The 18,566-nt window shown below is 43.4% G+C and overlaps 1 protein-coding gene across 1 annotated transcript in view; it reads left to right on the top strand.

The window, feature by feature from the left end:
- ITK (IL2 inducible T cell kinase) overlaps positions 1-18,354 on the top strand; it is a 28,465-nt gene extending 10,111 nt beyond the window's left edge. Inside the window, exons 2-17 of the mRNA XM_032703062.1 lie at positions 1,995-2,099; positions 3,626-3,707; positions 5,373-5,501; positions 5,968-6,008; positions 6,363-6,514; positions 6,960-7,025; positions 7,205-7,259; positions 9,307-9,386; positions 10,015-10,151; positions 10,921-10,995; positions 11,688-11,859; positions 12,552-12,768; positions 13,494-13,558; positions 13,647-13,765; positions 15,985-16,142; positions 16,686-18,354. Of these exons, the coding sequence (XP_032558953.1) occupies positions 1,995-2,099; positions 3,626-3,707; positions 5,373-5,501; positions 5,968-6,008; positions 6,363-6,514; positions 6,960-7,025; positions 7,205-7,259; positions 9,307-9,386; positions 10,015-10,151; positions 10,921-10,995; positions 11,688-11,859; positions 12,552-12,768; positions 13,494-13,558; positions 13,647-13,765; positions 15,985-16,142; positions 16,686-16,757 (1,725 nt within the window). The 3' untranslated portion in view covers positions 16,758-18,354. The remainder of the gene's footprint in view (positions 1-1,994; positions 2,100-3,625; positions 3,708-5,372; positions 5,502-5,967; positions 6,009-6,362; positions 6,515-6,959; positions 7,026-7,204; positions 7,260-9,306; positions 9,387-10,014; positions 10,152-10,920; positions 10,996-11,687; positions 11,860-12,551; positions 12,769-13,493; positions 13,559-13,646; positions 13,766-15,984; positions 16,143-16,685) is intronic.
- The last annotated feature ends 212 nt before the right edge of the window (positions 18,355-18,566 follow it).

Raw genomic sequence — 18,566 nt, 5'->3', positions numbered from 1 at the left:
ACAAAAACCAGTCTGCAGGGAAAGAGCAGAGCCTGTGACTGGCACAGCATCGCTTCCTAGAGCCTCAGAGGAGGAATGCATGTGGTTAAATCCCGGGACTTCAAAGGAATAAGATGAAGGAGGGTTCAATGCTAGCAAAATTGAAGGTTTTTATAGGATATAAATGGCTTTGTGTCTCATCAAAAGGGTAGAAGTCCCAGGGGCAGAACAAATGATAGAGGAGGTTTTGGAGGAGAGACAGAGGAAGCCAAGTCTGAAAGCAAAAAGTGAATAGATAAGAATGAAAGGAAATGGATGGCAAAAATGGGGTGCAATAAGGTCTTCTAAGGCTTGCCAATACTCTTGAGAGTATTGTGGAGCTTTAAAGCCTTGGGTTTATGATATAAAAGAGAGAGACCCAGAGAGACCTACACAGGCAGTTGTTGTCTGCAGGAGGCAGTCCTGGTAGTAAATCCAGAGACACTGCTTAATCTGTGAGCAAAACCAAATACAAAGACCCAAATGCACAAGCAAAGTTCAGCAAGAGCAACGTGAGACCACACTGTAATAATTTCCTTCTCTTGCCTCAAGTCCAAGTATACAAAAGCAAAACACCCAGCCAGTCATGCAAGAATGAGGTTTGAGGAGCCTTGAGGCCTCTCTGTTTCGAGGCTGTTTGACAGCACACTGTGGCAAACCTCACCCCATCTCCAGAGGCATCAGCTGCTTCCCCGTTTTAGGCTGAATGTGATGATGTAAAGTAGCAAAGGAGCAGCAGTGGGGGTTGGCACAGTGATGGGGACAGCTGCTGCCAGCAGGGCAGAGCTGCAGGGTCGTGATGATGGAGGGAGCAAGAGACAAGAGGGAGCTGGAGAGCGAAAGACACAAAGGGTTGGGTTGGGGTCCAAGGGAGGGTAAGAATGTTGCTGAAGTCTTGCTGTCTCTGAGTGATAACCTGTGACAGGTGCAGTGGAGCAGCTGAAGTTCACTGACAGTCACCTGTGTTTCAAAAACAGACGGTTTGCAGTGTGTTGGTGTTCTTAGGTCTCACCGATTTCCGTCACGGTGTCCCAAAGTGAGCTGGGAGACAGCTAGTGTTTAATCCCTACTGAAAATGAATCAAAACAGGAAACCCAGCTGGTTAGCTTGTCTCTGAAGAGCAAATGCATGTGTAGTGAATTCTGCAGAAGCATCAGATACTGAGCCTCAGCTCCGCTCCCACCCACTGTGTGCAGGCATCACCTCACCCCTTTCTTGCAAAAGCTCAGTGCCACTGGTCAAGGAGCTGTAGGGTGAGAATCCCATAGGAAATAGGTACTGAGACAGCTGGGATGTTTGGATGTCTTTTCTTCACAGACCCACTCCTAACTGCCCATACTGTGATCAAGGTATCTGGCATATGGTGAATAATAACACAGCAGAGGCTGCCAGAAAAAGAGCTTTGTGAGAAAGTTTTTGAGGATATTTATTTCAAAATTTCCTGTTATTTTTTTCTTAGCTGAAAAGCCAGACAAAACAAAAAGAGAGAAGTGTTGTGGTCTTTGGAAAACAGATGCAGTAAAAATGTACATTTTCGATAAAATGCATAGTTTTGAAATGCTCAGTATCCAACCTTTTTTTAATAAATTATTTATTGTTTTCTATCTTTTCAGTATGAAAGAGTAGTGCTAGTAAACTGAACATATAAGGAAAACAGTTCTTTTTGCTTAAAAGAACACTTCATTTTGTTGAAAGAAAAGAAGTAGAAGCTGAATTTTAAACAAAGCTTTTGACTGGTTCTCTAAGAATCCTTGTGCTGAAGTGAAGTATATACATGTGCATATATGTATGAGTATGAGCAAAACATGTAAGGTGCCATATATGAGATACTTCGTACTTTTAAATGTCTTACATAATCAGTTAATTTGCTTCTGCTCCATTAAAATTAAATCTCCCACGGACATGACAGTCTTGTCTAATTATTCGCTTAATCCACAGTCATTAGCATCAACCAAGTGCTTTTCTCTGTCTTTTAGAAAAAAAGGACTTTGAAGGGTTCTGTGGAACTTTCCAGGATTAAATGTGTGGAAATTGTGAAAAGTGACATCATCATTCCCTGTCAGTATAAATACCCTTTCCAGGTGAGTCTGTCTGTTGACCATACTGATAGAGATATCATTTCTATATATTTCAATAAAATTCTCCCTCACAGTGCAGTTGTTAATGAAACCAACACCAGGGTGAATAACAAGGAAGGAAGAAAAAGCAGATTGAGGTTGGAATTGAACTGGGGAGTCAGAGTGTTACTACAAGATCCATAAACCCTTACACTCATTGGTTTTAAATTGGAAAGGATCAATAGATAAAATGCTATCCCATGTTTAACACAACATTCAGCTGTCCCACTGACTCATGTTCAGAAAAAAACCCATCTTTCACATGGGGAATCCACCCAGGATTTTGTCCATTTTAGCTGTGTGGTACTGAAACTGAATACACATGAAATGAGTGATTTTGGGCAGCTGCTCATGCTCATGGCTACATCTTTGGGAGACCTGCTTACTGCATATTTTGAAATCTGCCTTTGATTGTCAAAACATTATACAGACCTGACAATAATATCAATGGGAGTGACTTTGGTGGGAGTTATTTCTCCTTTTTTTCTATTTTATTGCTCTGTAGCATGCAAAGAAACTGCATCACTCTTCAAGGACTTCAGACTGAGATAGAAAATGTTTTCTGTTCTTCAAACAATAATCAATATTGCCTCATCTACACCTCTGCAGAAACTTTAAAAATCAGCTACTGCCTTGTAGAAGCCTCTGTTTAAAGACAGTGGTCAAAGTTTTTCAAAGCATTTGTGAATCAATGAGCCCAGGTCCTGTTGGGCATGAAATTGCTGAGCTAAACATTGAAACAGAACTGTAGATTATGCATTACATCAAATATTAGGCCCAAATATAGTAATTCGATTCAGTTTCTGATTCATTTCCATTCTTGTGATGATTTTACTCCCTGGTCTGAAACTTCACAAGCTTTCTGTATTTCTCTCATTTGTTTGTTTGTAATTAAGCCAAGTTGATGAAAACGGCTTCTGGATTGCTCATTGCTCATCTGCTCCAGCTTCTTACCTCCCCTCTATAAACCTACTGAAAGATATTAAAAACACTGAAAAACAATAGTATTCAAATAATCTCCAGGGACTTGCTTGAGATTTATACTGACACACAAAATATTTGGCTCTTAGATCTCAAGTGAAGGTATCTTATAAGGAATTGCTAAAAAACTCCATTTTCCCAGAGAAATGGAGTTTTAGAAGGATAAACTGCAGCCAGTGAGTAATGGGCTAAATCCTCTGCAGGCTGGAATTGCTCCATCTCTGTTGATTTCACAGGCATTTCTTAACAGCAAAAAAGTGATCTAAAACAGTGCTTGTCTAGAATTCTTTCTTGATAAGAATTTCCATTCCATTTTAAATAGAAAAAAAGTCAATGAGCTTAAGAGATGCTTCTGAACAGGCCCTGTAGCTCCACTTCCCCACATCATCATTTTGTGTGTTACTTGTTGGTAAGAGGGCTGCTGCCTGTTTCCTTTGGTGACTCCATTGTGCCCAGAGTATCTGAGATTGCTTCTCATGGCTGGCTCCCTTCTTTACTCCCCTCTCCAGATCGTCCACGATAGCTACGTGCTCTACGTGTTTGCACCCAACCGTGAGAGCCGGCAGAGATGGGTCTTCACGCTGAAGGAAGGTAATAAAACCCCTGTGCCCGCCTACTTGTTGAAGTTACTTATGTCTGACCAGTTTTCTCACAAGCTATAATGCAGAGAAAATGTGCAAGAGGAGTCAATGTCTCGTATCTGAGCAGGCAAAGTGGTAATGGGTTATAAACTCAAATTGCTTGTAAATTTGGTGGGTGTGTTTTCAGCAGCAGTGGAAAATTTGTACAGGGAGTGCTTTATTTGGGGACCTTATCAATGTCTGTAAGTGTTTGAAGGGAGGGTGACAAGAGGCTGGAGCCAGGCTCTGCTCAGGGGTACCCAACAATAGGACAAGAGGCAATGGGCATGGGAAGTTCCACCTGAACATGAGGAAGAGCTTTGTTCCTGTGCAGTGACCAAGCACTGGAACAGATTGCCCAGAGAGGCTGTGGAGTCTCCCTCACAGGAGAAATTCCAGAACAGACTGGACACAATCCTGTGCCCTGTGCTCTGTGATGACCTTGCCTGAGCAGAGAGGTTGGGACCAGATGAGCCACTGTGGTCCCTTCCAACCTGAACCATCCTGTGATTCTGTGATTCTGTAATTTGAGGTTTCTTATTCAGCAAGAGACAAGTATTTTACTAGGGCTAATTTTTTTAAATAATCCTTTCTACATAAAAGATTTTTTGCCTCTTATTAATAGATTTTGTTTGTTTGTTTGTTTGATGACAATCTTCTTAGAGAATCATGACTATTAAGAAACATTTTTGTGGGCAGCTTCCATTTCCTGTTCCCCTCCTGAACTGTGCTGTGGTTCGCTGCCGTGGTGCTGAAGTGAAGGCACAGCACTGAACCACTGTGGGCAGACATGAAGCACAATGCTTGATATAAGGGTGGTGTTACTTAGTTACATGAAACTGCACCAGGCTTCTGTCACAGCTTTTTCCTGCTTTATAGCATGAGCTGCTGTATTGTTCCCTCTGAAAACATTGGGCCTGATGGAGGCGTTATGAAGTTCATGCAACTGACTCTTGCAACCAGTTATTCCCCTTCTGGAATGCACCTGCTCCAAGCTTCTACTTCATCACCTCTTCTCATTTAATATTTTGAGACTGTCCCCTCCCTTGGACAATTTGAACAGTCTCTTGAAACAGGCCTGCAGAATTTTTCTATTCATGAAAGTTACGATTACAGATAGAGAGCCTGAGTTTAAAAAAAGAAGAATTTTAATCACTCATGCAGATATTCAAGATTGGTATTTACAAGTGCAAAAAATGTTTAGTGCTGGTGAATGCCAGTTTGTACAGCTCCTTCTGAACACCAAGACAAAACAGTAAGTGTGCTGGGAATCATCAATACATGGCCTGACAGGTTTTATTTCTTTTTATGTGACCTTCCTTCTCTGGTTTTGGTGTTTTATAATTTTAAAGAGAGTCATACTGGTAGGATTCTGTTCTACCACAGTAGAGAGATAAGGGCTCCACCACCACCTGGGAGGCTGTTCCTCCACATCTATGGTGGCATACATTCCTTCTGGCAGAAAGGAAGACATTAATGGAGGAGGTTGATAATGTTCACCAAAGCTTAGTTTGACAAGAATAAGAAGTTTCTTTAAAGCGCAGATTATTTCCATTTAGTTCTATATGTCTTTTAGAGCTGATGTGGATGCAGATAAATTAATTTTCCCCCTTCTCCTTCCCCTAATGTTTTCCAGAAACTAAAAACAACAACAGCTTGGTTTCAAAGTGTCATCCAGATTTTTGGTTAGATGGCAAGTGGAGATGCTGTGCTCAGACAGAGAAGATGGCACTTGGCTGTGTGGAGTATGATCCCTCCAAAAATGGTATGGGATTTGTTAAGACCACCCTGACCTTGCAAACATTTATTCCTAGCAGAAGTAAAGGATCAAATCTGTCTTGTATAGAACATCAAAAAATATGGTGTTACATTTCCATCAAGAAACATGGACATCCTATTTTGTTCTAACCAGATTTCCTCTGTGGCTTCAGAGGTCAATGGTAATCCTGACTTTGTCTCTTGAAAACACATAAAAGTGGTAAATCATTCCTCACCCAATAAACTTTTGCCTTGTATCTGGGTGATTCCTTAAGCAACCTGAACCCCAGTTTCAAACCCCTGCTGTGTGGCTGAGATGCACTGTGTAGGTGCAGTTGGTATGTCTTGCTCTAAAAGTCCAAGGCTCATTATTCACTGGGTTTGTATCACTTGTATCCATTCATTACATTGATGGTTTCTCCACTGGTTTTGTCCTGATCGACTTCAAATTATCTTTCTTGATTTAATTTCAGCCTCAAAGAAGCCTCTTCCTCCCACTCCTGAAGATAACTGGGTGAGTGCAGTGAGGCATGTTAAGCTGTCCTTAGTGTCCTGTCCTGTGTGATTAACTGCCAGTGGGGAATGTGTCCTCACTAAGGTTCACCACAGTGCAGTGACCTAGAATTTCACCTGTGATAACATTCCCTGGGCATTTTCTGTGCAACTGAAATTTTTATATGAAATTCATTGTTTGAAAGTGGTAAAGATTCTCACATTGCCACCATACCCCACTAGATGCTCTGGAGTGCTTTCCTAGCCTTGAGGCTTTTGAGCCCAGAGGACACCAGCGCTGCCAGGAAAATATAATTTTAGAGAGTATGCCACTGGTTTTTATGAATATCATGAGCCTTTTGCCTTGTTTGTGCAGGAATTGTTTCTATACCCCAAGGAAGCCTTGGTCATAGCCATATATGACTATGAAGCCCAGAATCCACAGGAGCTGACTTTACAATATAACGAGGAATATTATGTGATTGACAGCTCTGAAGAACATTGGTGGCTGATTCAAGATAAGAATGGGTAAGTCCCTTTTCAACAGCCATTTTACAAATCCTTTCTAAATCCAATTTGTTCTTCCATTAACACGCATGCTGGCCCCTTGTTCAACTTTTGCGAAGCGTCTTCTGACATACAGGGAAAAAGTGATGGAAGGTTATTTAGGTTAACTGTCTTCCCTTTAATGTTGCTTGTATTCAGGCAGCTGGAGAAAAGTTAATTTTAAAGAAATAAACAGTCCTTCTCTCAGGCTGATATTTGATGTGATACACGTAGGGGAAAAAACTGTGAAACTCCCCAGAAGTTTAGAGGTGCAACCAGTTGTTTTCTTCTCCAGTAACCCTGCTAAATACAAAACAACCAGCACTGCTATCATGCAATGAGCAGGCAAATCTTTCAAGGTTGACTCCTACAGATGCAGAGAAAATCCTGTCCGTCAGCACACTCACACTATGTTGCATCTCAACAGGCACGAAGGCTATGTGCCAAGCAGCTACCTGGTGGAAAAATCACCCGAGAATCTGCAAATGTATGAGTAAGTTGTGCCTATGTTTTTCTTGTACCTCTGAGTGCCCTGGATTTGAAGCTCCAAGCCTCAAATGCCCCTACTCTGGACCACATGTCAGTGCTGGCCCTGGGGACACTCAATTCAGCTTTTCAGCAGAAACTTTCCTAGGCTGGAAACGCTGACTCGGAGTCTTCTGATGTTTTCAGGTGGTACAACAAGAACATCAGCAGAAGCAAAGCAGAAGCTCTCCTCAGGGATGAGGTAAACCAGTGTTATGTATGAGGTGGATGGGAAATACTAATTAATTAATGACAAATGAAGCCTGCAAGGGCTGCTCTGTGTAAGAAAGCTGAACCCTGGGTTCCTGCTGTGTTACTGTCCTTAGTGTGAGATGCCAGATAAAGGACCACCAGCACCACCCCCTTACCTCCATGCTTGCCGAGCATGGGCAGAGAGCTGTGCCAGCCTGCTTTAGCCAAACACACACAATAGCTGTGGCTAGTAGAAAACACTGCTTCAGAACACTGTGTCAACTGAAAACTGTGATATTAGCTCATCTTTTCAGTCTCTGCAGGAGGCCTGTGGATGCCATTAGTTCTCTGAAAATTTAAGCGAGGTCATGTTGAAATATTTTGGATGAAAGCCAGAAGTATGGAGTTTGTTTTTAGTTTTGTATGTCTGTGTGCATGTGAGCACACATCTTTAATTTTTCAGTTGAGCCAAAGTTTTCCAGTGAAAACTGTATTGAAAATATAAAGAATAAGCTTCTTGTTCAGATTTTCCACACAAACACCACCTCAGTTTTTAAATAAGCTCTTACACTAACGGGTGCCCCAAATAGATGTTGTTGCTTGGAATGACAGTATTTTATGGAAATAAAAGTGGTTTTGTGTGGTTTTAAAAATTCTTCTAGCTCCCATAAACTACTACAGAACATATCCACACACGGTTTAATAATCTTATTTTTCCTCTTGGTCGTACCAGCACAACTTTTCTATGGCAACTACCCCCGTGTGGCTGCAGAGGCTTCTGGTTCAAAACTTTGCAACCCTCACAGCTCCCCCAAAAAATGTGGCCAAGCTTGAGAGTGGCCAGGCTTGGTGTCAAGTGAGAAAGAAGGACAAAAATATAGCTTAAAGAAACTCAGGCAGGATGCTGTCACCAAAACTTGCCTACTTTCGATACTTGCCAGGGAGATGAGTCCTGAAGCCCTCACTGTGCATGATATAGATGCTTCTGCAGCAGCACAGAGACCCTTTTCAGAGCTTCCCTGTGCTGGATATTGCATTGTGCAGATACTGGGGAGGTGGGAAGAAGTCCAAGGCAGGGTGCACTTGGTGCATTAGGTTTCCATGAAGTGTTGTGGGTGAGTAGAAGGCATATAAAATGGAGGAAACCTACTATGTAAAGCAAAGGAGGGAATGAAATAATCAGGCATTTGGGATGCCAGATGAAAAGCATCTTTATCTGCAAACAGAAGTAAAACATGTTTTTATTATCAATATATAGGCCAGTGCAGCAAGTTCCATCAAAACTATGATGTTAAACCTTCTCCATTGCCATCAGATTCCTCAGTGTCTGGCCCTGCGGGATCATGGCCTATGAGACATGTTAGCATTGAGATGAGTAGAAAACAATCATAATGAAAAGTTAAAAAGGAAACTGTTCTGTGAGTGCCAGAGTGCAGGAAGCTTTCCTACACATTTATGTTTAGATACTGGATGACTGGTGTACCCATGAAAGGGCAGCATCATGTCCAAGCTTTTCCCATTTGTGGTACATTGGTAAATTATCTTTCATACACTCCCATATGGATTCTCTGGTGTTGGATAAACTGTGCTCTCACTCTGTAGCTGCTCAACAGAGAGCACTCAGAGGGGTTTGCCTTTCCACTCGGATGCACATTTCATTGAACACATGTTCTGTCAAATAGGGTTGAAGGCAATCAATGGGTTCAGAATTTCTAGGAGAGGCTTGGAGGGACAGAGAGGCACAGCCACATGAACTCAGCACAAGTGCCTAATTCTCATTTCCTCTGAGAGCTCTGAGAGGAAACTGAGCTAAAAGCACACAGCACCCAAGAGACACCAGTGGGGTGTACCTGCAGGCCCTGGGCAGCCACCAGAGCTGTGCGTGGGACACCCCAAGCTCTGTCAGTGGGCTGAGGCCCTTTTTTTCCCTACACGTTTAGCACATCCTCATGACTGAGCAGTAGACAGGGCTGAAATTAGCACAGCTTTGCCCCCAGCCTGCTTCTTTTTTTCCATTATGTCTCTAACCAGTTTTCTCTCCTTTGCTCCTGTTCCAGGGTAGGGAAGGTGCCTTCATGGTGAGAGATTCGAGGCAGCCTGGCATGTACACAGTCTCTGTTTTCACCAAAGCATTAAGGTACAGCTGAGCTCAGCAGCTTTTCACATCAATTACATCAATGAAATGGCTTCTGTGAGTGTGTAATCTCTGTATAGTTGTTTTGGCATTATAACGAGAGAGCAGAAGGCTCATGAAAATGATAGAGGAAAACACTTCCAAAAAAGGCAGAGAGTCAGCTGCCAGTCACAAAGTGTTTTAAAGGCTCCACTTCTCCCTGCATCTAAATATGTGCCTATAAATAGTGCCTTAGACATCACTGGGATTGTAATTCTGATGAAATTGTCCCCGCAGCTGAAGTGTCCATGGGATCAACATGGACTGTGTGCTGGACTCATCAGAGGTGGGTAGCACAAGATTAGTGAAAGGGTTTCAGTAATGGGGCAGAAGTTTTTGTTTCACAAAGAAGAGGCGGAGAAACTTATACTTAACCTTGTCTTATCAGGAAACCTCAGCCTTTCTAGAGATGAGACCATCTATGAGTGAAAAGGAGAACATAGAAGTACACAGACTTAATTAGCAAATGCACTCACTCCTTGCTCCTCTCCCATTCATTCCGGGGGAAGGTTTTCCCCTTTTCTCACTTGCTACTCTTCCTGTCTTTTTGCTGCAACCTAGTTTTCCTCAAAGAAAACCTCCTCTCTTTCAGCACAGACAACAATCCTGTTATAAAGCATTATCACATCAACGAGACAACTGACTTTCCCAAGCGGTATTACTTGGCAGAAAAGCACGTGTTTGACTGCATCCCTGACCTCATCAACTACCACCAGCACAATGCAGGAGGTGAGTGAAGGCCAAAGCTGACCAGGGAAGTTGTTGGTTTATCCCATGCAGCCAGGTGGCTGTTTTGAGTGAAGGAAGGCTCCCAAGCCCTCTGTCCTCACAATGAAGTGTTAAATGGCATCATCTCTTCTTCCGCTTATCCTGGCACTTGGATGGCAGAAAAATGACCATTTCAGGCCAGTTTCCGCTTCCAGCATTACATGTTCACTCTAGCTGTCCTTCTAAGGCTGACTGTGGCCAACACAGATGCCATAATGACATACCATGGAGAGCCCTACGGGTGGATCACCACTGGCAGGCCAAGCTACCTGTTTGAATTACACAGCAGGGCCTTCTTACCCTGGAGGTGATATATCCCTGGACCTTGATTTGACACAAAGTGAGAGACATGGCCAGGATCCATAGCCAGACATGGGAGTCACCAAAGACCCCCATCCCTACAGTGCAGGAGTACTACAGGAAACCCTAGACTTCAAAAATACCCTAAAAATAAAAGGTATAATTTGGAAATTCATCAGAATTAATAGACTCACAGCTCACATTTGCTGACAGAGCAAAAATGAAAAATAAGCTGAAAGTGCTCAGAATTGGCTTCCTTCTAACAGGCAGGAAATCAGTCTGAGCAGAAGTTCAGCTGCCCTCAAGTGGAGCTGAGAATTCAGTACAATAAACCTTCTTTGAGTATCCAAACTGCCTCCTGGGGTAGTGACAGCCACACTGCCCATGGCTGTGACAATAACTGGGACCCCCCTTTCCCTCTGTCCCCCAGGTCTCGTCACTCGGCTCAGGTATGCGGTGTCTTCGTGGAGAAAGAAGGCCCCGATCACTGCAGGGCTGAGCTATGGTATGGTACCATCATGACTATATGAGAATCACACTCCTCACTGGTTAGCTGGCTGATCCTGCATATCCCCGTGGCTGTTGATGAATATTCATGTCACCATAGCCATAATAAATAGCTTTCTCCAGATCTTTACACTGCACTGTTCACTAGATTATCATCTTTGCCATTACCATTGGTAACTGACTGACCCGACAATGCAGGGCCTTGAGGGAGTGATGAGAACCCCAGGGTCTCAATGAAGTCAACATTAAATACTAAAATGAATGATGAACAAAGGGGATGGGAGTGGGATCACAGCACAATTTGATGAAAGCTGAGTCTCTCCTGAAAGATGTCTCCATTTGAGTATTGTTGTCAACAGAATTTTTGCTGGTATCATCCTTATTGTAATTCTTGGAGACATCAAAGAAACTCAAACCCCATGTTGTGCTCAGTAGTGCACATATGCATGGCAGAAACAATCCTTCCTGAAGAACTGGATAGACAAGACAAAGGAGGGGGAAAAGGGGATGTTGTTGTTCCTACTCTTGCACATGACCTGCAGCATGGGCTAATCAAATGAGCTATCAAAGGTCAGACAGGCAATTTGAGGGAGAGACAGAAAGTCTCACACCACGTCCTGTCTCCCACAAAAGCTTTTTCTTTGACATCCTACTGCTCAATCCTTACTCTTTCTCCCTTACAATCAACAGGAAAATTGGTCATTAATGCCTCTGAGCTCACCCGCGTGCAGGAGATTGGCAGTGGTCAGTTTGGGGTGGTCTACCTTGGCTACTTGCTGGACAAGACGAAAGTAGCCATAAAGACCATCCGTGAGGGAGCAATGTCTGAAGAGGATTTCATTGAGGAAGCTAAAGTCTTGATGTAAGTAGCAGATTCACCAAGAAAATCAGCCCCTGTGGGATTCGTAAGATTGAACTAAAGTGTCGCCAGGAATATGAGTGGGGAATTCAAACTTTGATTATCTGCTATGTGTCTAAATAGTAGAGACAGGTGAGCTCTGGCAGCTACAAAGGAAGGCAATTCAAAGTGTAGGTGAATTACTGTGCTTCGAAGTCTATCAATATCCAGAATGTTCTTCCAGATCTCTGCTGCTCAAGAAGGCAGGGTTCATTAATAGTGCATTTTGGAAAGCAAAGTGGTTTTCATCAAAAATAATTAGATGGAGAAATATCACAATTTGAGGGAAATTTTATTGAAAATCTTTACCTGTAAAAGTTTTTTTGCCTTGCACAACTGAATATATCCTCTTTGGTGTTATTGACTTTATTTGTATTTGTTGCATTTCCCTCCCTTCAAAGCAAACAGAAATTGGTTTTATTTTTGTTTGATTGTATGATTTTCCATGCAGAAAAGTCTTTTGGTGACCATTATCATTGAAAAGGGATGATACTTAGACCTACTTGACATTAGACTTGGTCTACCCATGTGCAGACCTGGCCTTTGCAGAGAGCAGGGTGCAGCACAGTGGCACATGGAGCTGTGTATTAACCAGTTGCTGTAAGAATAGAAGGCATTGAGCCAATTCTTTTCCACCTTCCCTCCCTATCCCACAGGAAGCTGTCTCACCCCAAGCTAGTCCAGCTTTATGGTGTGTGCTTTGAGAACACTCCCATATGCCTGGTGTTTGAGTTCATGGAAAATGGCTGCTTGTCCGACTACCTCAGGAGCCAGAGGGGCACTTTTTCAAAGGAAACCCTGCTGGGGATGTGCCAAGATGTGTGTGAAGGAATGACATATCTGGAACAAAACTCTGTCATCCACAGAGACCTGGTATGTTGGTCCCACATAGACTTTTTCTTTGCTCTGGGTGGATGTTTTCCTGTGCTTTTTTCCTTCCTTAATTTCAGCTTCCACACTCCTCCTACGTATTTACAGGGGATCCTGTATCTGCCCTTATTGCAGAAGCAGCACCAATACTTTAGGGGAAAAAAAAAACCAACCCCTGGACTGCTGATTAATCTGTTTCCCTTAATTGTGTTTGGGATAGAAGAAACAAGGCTATAAAGCTTTTCTTCCTTCCTGAGTGGACTCTTTTGCTCCCCAAGAGCCACAGTTCCTGAGTACTGACTCCTCTTCATGTCTAAAATCAGTGGGGAAAAAAAAAAGACTTGTTCTTGCATAATTCATGTATAAACATGCATTGATGATCAAATAGTTTTAATTAGGTGGTGTTCAATCAAGCTCCATCGGTCACTGTGGCTGTTTCACTAGGGAGCAAGGACTGTGAGTAGCTGTGGATATTTTAGGGTCTTTCTCTGCCCTTTCTGGGCAATAAGGGCCTGAAAGTCAGATTGATGGTTGGACAGCTTTTCTGGCAACAGGGACATGCTGTAAAATGTACTGAAAGCATGAGAAGCTTGGGGTTTTGTCCTCTTTGTATGGCACAATGTCACTTTGATGCTCTTTTTTAAGCACTATCTGCTCTGCCAGGATAAAAGCCACTGCAGCAGTCTTTCAGCTCTGACCTGCTGCCTTTGCACCTTCTTTCCTTGTAGGCTGCCAGGAACTGCCTGGTGGGGGAATCCCAGGTGGTCAAAGTGTCCGACTTCGGGATGTCAAGGTAATGCCACTAAGGCCGCACACGGTCCCTGCAGGGTTGTCATGGGATGGGGAGTTACTCAGCATTCTCCCTTCTTTTCCTGTTCCAGGATTGTCCTTGATGATCAGTATACCAGCTCCACAGGTACCAAGTTTCCAGTCAAGTGGTCTGCTCCAGAGGTTTTCTCCTACAGCAACTATAGCACCAAATCTGACGTTTGGTCATTTGGTAAGAAACTCTTGTCAAAATGGAAGAAATTCAACAAATCCCAGCTAAGAAAACTTAAGGGCTCAGTCCTTAAGTAAACTCTTCTAAACACTACATCCTCTGGATTCTAAGGGTGTTCTATAGCTGTGCAATGCTATATCATACCAAATAATGAACTGTGTTTCCTGCTGACACAGCAGGAGTGTCCAAGAAAAAGTTGGAGAGCCACTGACAAGATTACAGAGGAGAGGAGAGCAGAGCAGAGCAGAGGAAAGGAAAGGGATAATATTTAGGCACTCCATCTCTCTGCATGTCAGTCCTAGGCACTGATTTCTCACTCAAATCCTCTGCCTTTCCAAGTTTGCTCTGCTGAGTCCATTTGCTTTATGCTGATCTGAAAATATAATTTCACTGCTCCCATTTCTCACCTCATTTCCTGCTCCCCAATGCATTGTTTTATGATTTGCGTCCGTTCTTTGGTCTCCCTTCTGGACCCTCACAGATAAGAACACCGCTGTATATTTTCTCCCCAAAGCCATAACAAAGGCTATCCCCTGGGCTGTAGATCTGGCACGCTCATGGCCCTGGCCCCTCTCCAGCCAACATGCAAATCTCTGTTACCGCAGTGAATTGGGGCAGTGTGCTGTGCACAGCACACAGTCAATGGGGTGCCACTCAGCTCCAGGCCCAGCAGTAAATAATGCAGGATTATAACCTTTCCTAGTCTGTGCTTGTAAATGCTGTGCTTTCCTTGCTCTTTGCTGTGGCTCCCATCTCTTCTGCTGTGCCTGAAGCTGTGCACTCCTGGGGTGGGCTACGAGCAGCGTGGTGGGCGCTGGGTGCTCAGGCCCACACAGCCTCCTTCAAAAACTCAGCAGGGAGATGCTTCAGAGAGCACCATTCCTCTTTCCATGTTCCCTGGCATGTGGAGGAGGCTGTCAGCACTCACCATGTAATGACAAGGGACAGCTTTTCAGTGGAGCTATTGCTGACACCTCACAGCAAAGTGGCAGTGACATGGGGAGAGGTGCTACTTTGGTAAGAATGTTCTTCTGCTTCACAAATCGGAAACTGGCCTGTACACTGAGAGCCAGATGCTTCCAGAGAGGGTGCTCAGATTGATTTACAGTCAAGCCAAGCCTGGTGAAGTTGGCTTACTCCGGTTTCAGGTCTGAATGAAATATAGGTGAACTTTGCTTGTGTTGGTCAGTCCTTCTTTGTGAGATGTGCAGACAGTGGGTTGTACATCTGTCAGACTTGTTATCTCCCCATCCAGTGGGGTTTGCATAAGAGGATTCCTCATGGTCTCACGACTGTGAGCAGCTTTCTGCTCTGCTACTCTGCAGCCCATTCACCTCTTCTGCCAGGTCTGAAATCCTGCTGTGCCCAGGAGAACAAAATGGGTGTGAGAAGCTCCCAGTGCAGGAATCTGCACACTTGGGGAGTACAACTACTTTGCTTATTCTTCAGTAGGGCCAGTAACATTGGTGTGGAGCTGCAGTCTCTTTGCATCTTCCTATTTGAAGATGTCAAAGGTGGAAGCAGGCATAATTGAGCAAAGCTGAGTGTGCAACTGTGCAACTATGGAGTTTATTTCAGAACAGTCTATATATAGTCTGTCTCCCTTTTCTAACACAATGTGAACAAAGTTCCCTGCACTAAGCTGGCTAACAGGAATGGAGCAGTTCATATTGCTTTATTGCTACTGAGTCTTGCCAAAATTAACAGCTTTGGGTACAGGACACACTGCAGGCAGGAACATCAGTGACATGTCTCTTGTATGTGATTAACTGGAAGCAAAAATAGATAAACTGAATCAGTGACAAAAAGCAGGTTCTCTTTCCCAGATTACACATCTGGATGGAGCACATGCACAGCATTCCCTCTTCACAGTTTTGGAGAAGACATGCTCTGCTTTCTGACACATAACACAGCATCTGACTCATGGGGAAAGACATCCCTGTGTGCTAGACTACGACAAAGTAGGATGCAGAGAAGTCAAACTGGTACTTCCACACATTCCAGTGCACAGCAGAGATCCTGGCTGGCATCGTAGAACTGTACAGCTGTGTTAGGGCCTGCCTGGTTTTTCAGATGTGTACTGAGAATCCAAGTGAAAACGCTTTTCCAAGTAGCTGACACCAAGGTTGAGCTGCAGAGAAGAACAGGTGGAAGGTGGCCACAGGTCTGCTGAGGGGTTTATTTGCTTCTTTGTGATTTTTCTCATTTCTTTGCTTTAGGAGTGCTGATGTGGGAGGTCTTCAGTGAAGGTAAAATCCCCTATGAGAATCGCACCAATGCAGAAGTGGTGGAAGAAATCAATGCAGGATTTCGGCTCTACAAACCCAAGCTGGCCTCCAAGGCAATTTATGATGTCATGAGCCACTGCTGGAGGATGGTTAGTATTATCATGGGAGAGTCCTAGTTTCCAAAGACAAGAGCTCTCTTTCCCTTGGCTTAAAGGAGGAGAGAGAGGTGTACACATCACATGCTAACAAAAGATAAAATCCTGGATGTGAAGCACTGTAGCTTTCATCTGCACCAGCAAGCATACTCTGGTCTCTGCCTTTTATTTAATCTGCTGTTTCTATAGAGTGCATTGACTTCTCCAAGGAGCCCATGTAGTGCACCTAACTCAAGTTAATTCAAAAGTTTCCTTCCTAAGAAAGCTGCAGATCTGTGGGGCTGAGTTCTAACAGTGATGGTAAAAATGACAGCCAAGTCATTAGAAGGTACTTAGTGTCCACGAGACAAAATTCACCGCTAATAGAAAAGAAACATTGCAAAGAAGGAAGCTGGTTCTTCCATTGGCTTTTTCTCTATAGAGATAGATTGTATTTTTGTTAATACTCAGTTTCTTCACAAGATTTTCCTTGCTAACCCTGCCATTCCTCGCAAGCTGACAAAAATGTTCTTCCTCTCTCTTCTCTCCCCTGCTCAGAGGAAAGACGAGCGGCCACCCTTTTCTCTTCTGCTGTTCCAGCTGAGTGAAATCTCTGAGTATGATCTGTAATCATGGCACTGTTCACTCAGCACAGCTGAGAGTCCTGAGAGAAGAGAAGACTGGATTTTCCCCACACAAAGCATTAACAGGAATCCTCTCACCATAAACACTTGCCATATGCCTGGGGAGAAGAGAGGGCAGAGGCTGGTACTTCCAGACAGACAAGATATCCCCGGGTCTTTCAGAGCCTAGACAGACACAGGTTCTGGTTTGGCCAAGAATGTGGTTTGCATCATAAAAGCAGAAGTAGCAATTGAGCACAGTCCTGAACCACACAGTCCAGCAAAGGTATTTCTCCTGAAGATACAGCCTCAAAACGAAGAGATCTGACATTGCTGTTCCAGTTTTGTGAACTCCCAAATGAAGGTCTTCCCTGGGGAAAAGAAAAACCTGTCTTTAACTGAGGAGGAACATTTAGACATCTCCACAGCTCTCTAATACAGAGTGGGCTGGACCTGAAAGCTCTGAACATGAATAAGCCTGGGAGACACAGGAACAGTGACTGCATTTCTGACACCGATATTTTAAGGTGGTTTTGTTTTCCCTTGCATGATTTTTTCTGCAGCTGTGGCATAACAGGAACAGGATTCAGATACCTGGTAAACTGAAGAGGTGTCTGTGTGTGCACGAGAGTTTGTAAGAGAGGAAGAGAAAAAGCAACGTGCTGAAGAGTTTTGAAATTGTCTCAGATTGCACTGTATAGTGAGTGAGAAAAGGGGACTCTGATGCAAATGGAGACATTCTTGGAGGGGGGAAGTCAAAGCTGAACGTTTATATTGTTTTTTTCTTCAGTCCTTCTACATCAGAAGATCAAAACATGACTTCTATCCAGTTCATTTGAACAAAGTATGGAGGACTGAGCAGTGCAGAGTGCTATGTGTTTCCAGTCCAGGACAAGACAGAATTCTGGGATCTGATTACCTGTGAAAGGTACAGGAATCTACTGCTGAACTGGTGTGTTTGGAAAAAAGGTGCTGGAGGGTTCACAAGAGAGCCACGAGGAAAAAACATGCAGAGTACATGCTCAGTGCACCAGTGATAATGAGTTTTCTCATACTTCAAAGAGTAACTGAATCATCAAAAGTAAAGACCTTTCTATCTCCTCTGTGAACAAAGGGACTGATCAAAGAAAAAGTCCAATGCAAATGGACTGCCTGGGTTCTTTCTCCACAAGGAGTTCTCCATTATGTGGTGACAGCAGAAGAAGTTATAAACAAAATCCATCTCCTGGTATTTAAACTAAAATCTGTATTTCCACTGCAAGACAGAGACACTGTTTTGACATAACTGACCCCAAACCCAAATGTCTAGGTGTTGGTGTCCTGCAGAATTTGTAAATTTGTAAAGTGCAGGACTTTCTGCTAAGCATTAACAATAACTAGGGAAGTCAAGAGGGCTCACAGATGATATGTGCATATATGCAGGATGTATTTTTTATGCTTCTCTGTTTTGGGTAGGTGAGAACACAAGGAAACCTTACGTGACAGCAGCTTACAAAAACTCTAAGGTGCAAACTTCCAGCAGCAATCTCCTTTTACAGAATCTTCAGCTACAGAAGTCAGGTTCAAATATGTTTGCCAACAAAAATGGAACAAGGAAATAATGTAATCCCATGATCTAACGTATCCTGTGTTGAACTATTTCTTCACAGAAGGCAACTTTATTTTTGGTATTTTTCAGACCCATGGTTCTAGAGTAGATTTTAGGAGCCAGAATATTCTTTTCAGGTATGTGGATATGGGCAAGGCATCAGTTCCTGCCTTATACATCTTCACACACTCTGTGGCAGGGGTATCTGCAGGCTCACAAAGTTAAGCT

Source organism: Chiroxiphia lanceolata, chromosome 15, assembly GCF_009829145.1.
Source record: "Chiroxiphia lanceolata isolate bChiLan1 chromosome 15, bChiLan1.pri, whole genome shotgun sequence".
NCBI classification, from domain to species: Eukaryota; Metazoa; Chordata; class Aves; order Passeriformes; family Pipridae; genus Chiroxiphia; species Chiroxiphia lanceolata.
The sequence above is the reverse complement of the archived record's forward strand: the minus strand, read 5'-3'. Positions and strand labels throughout refer to the sequence as shown.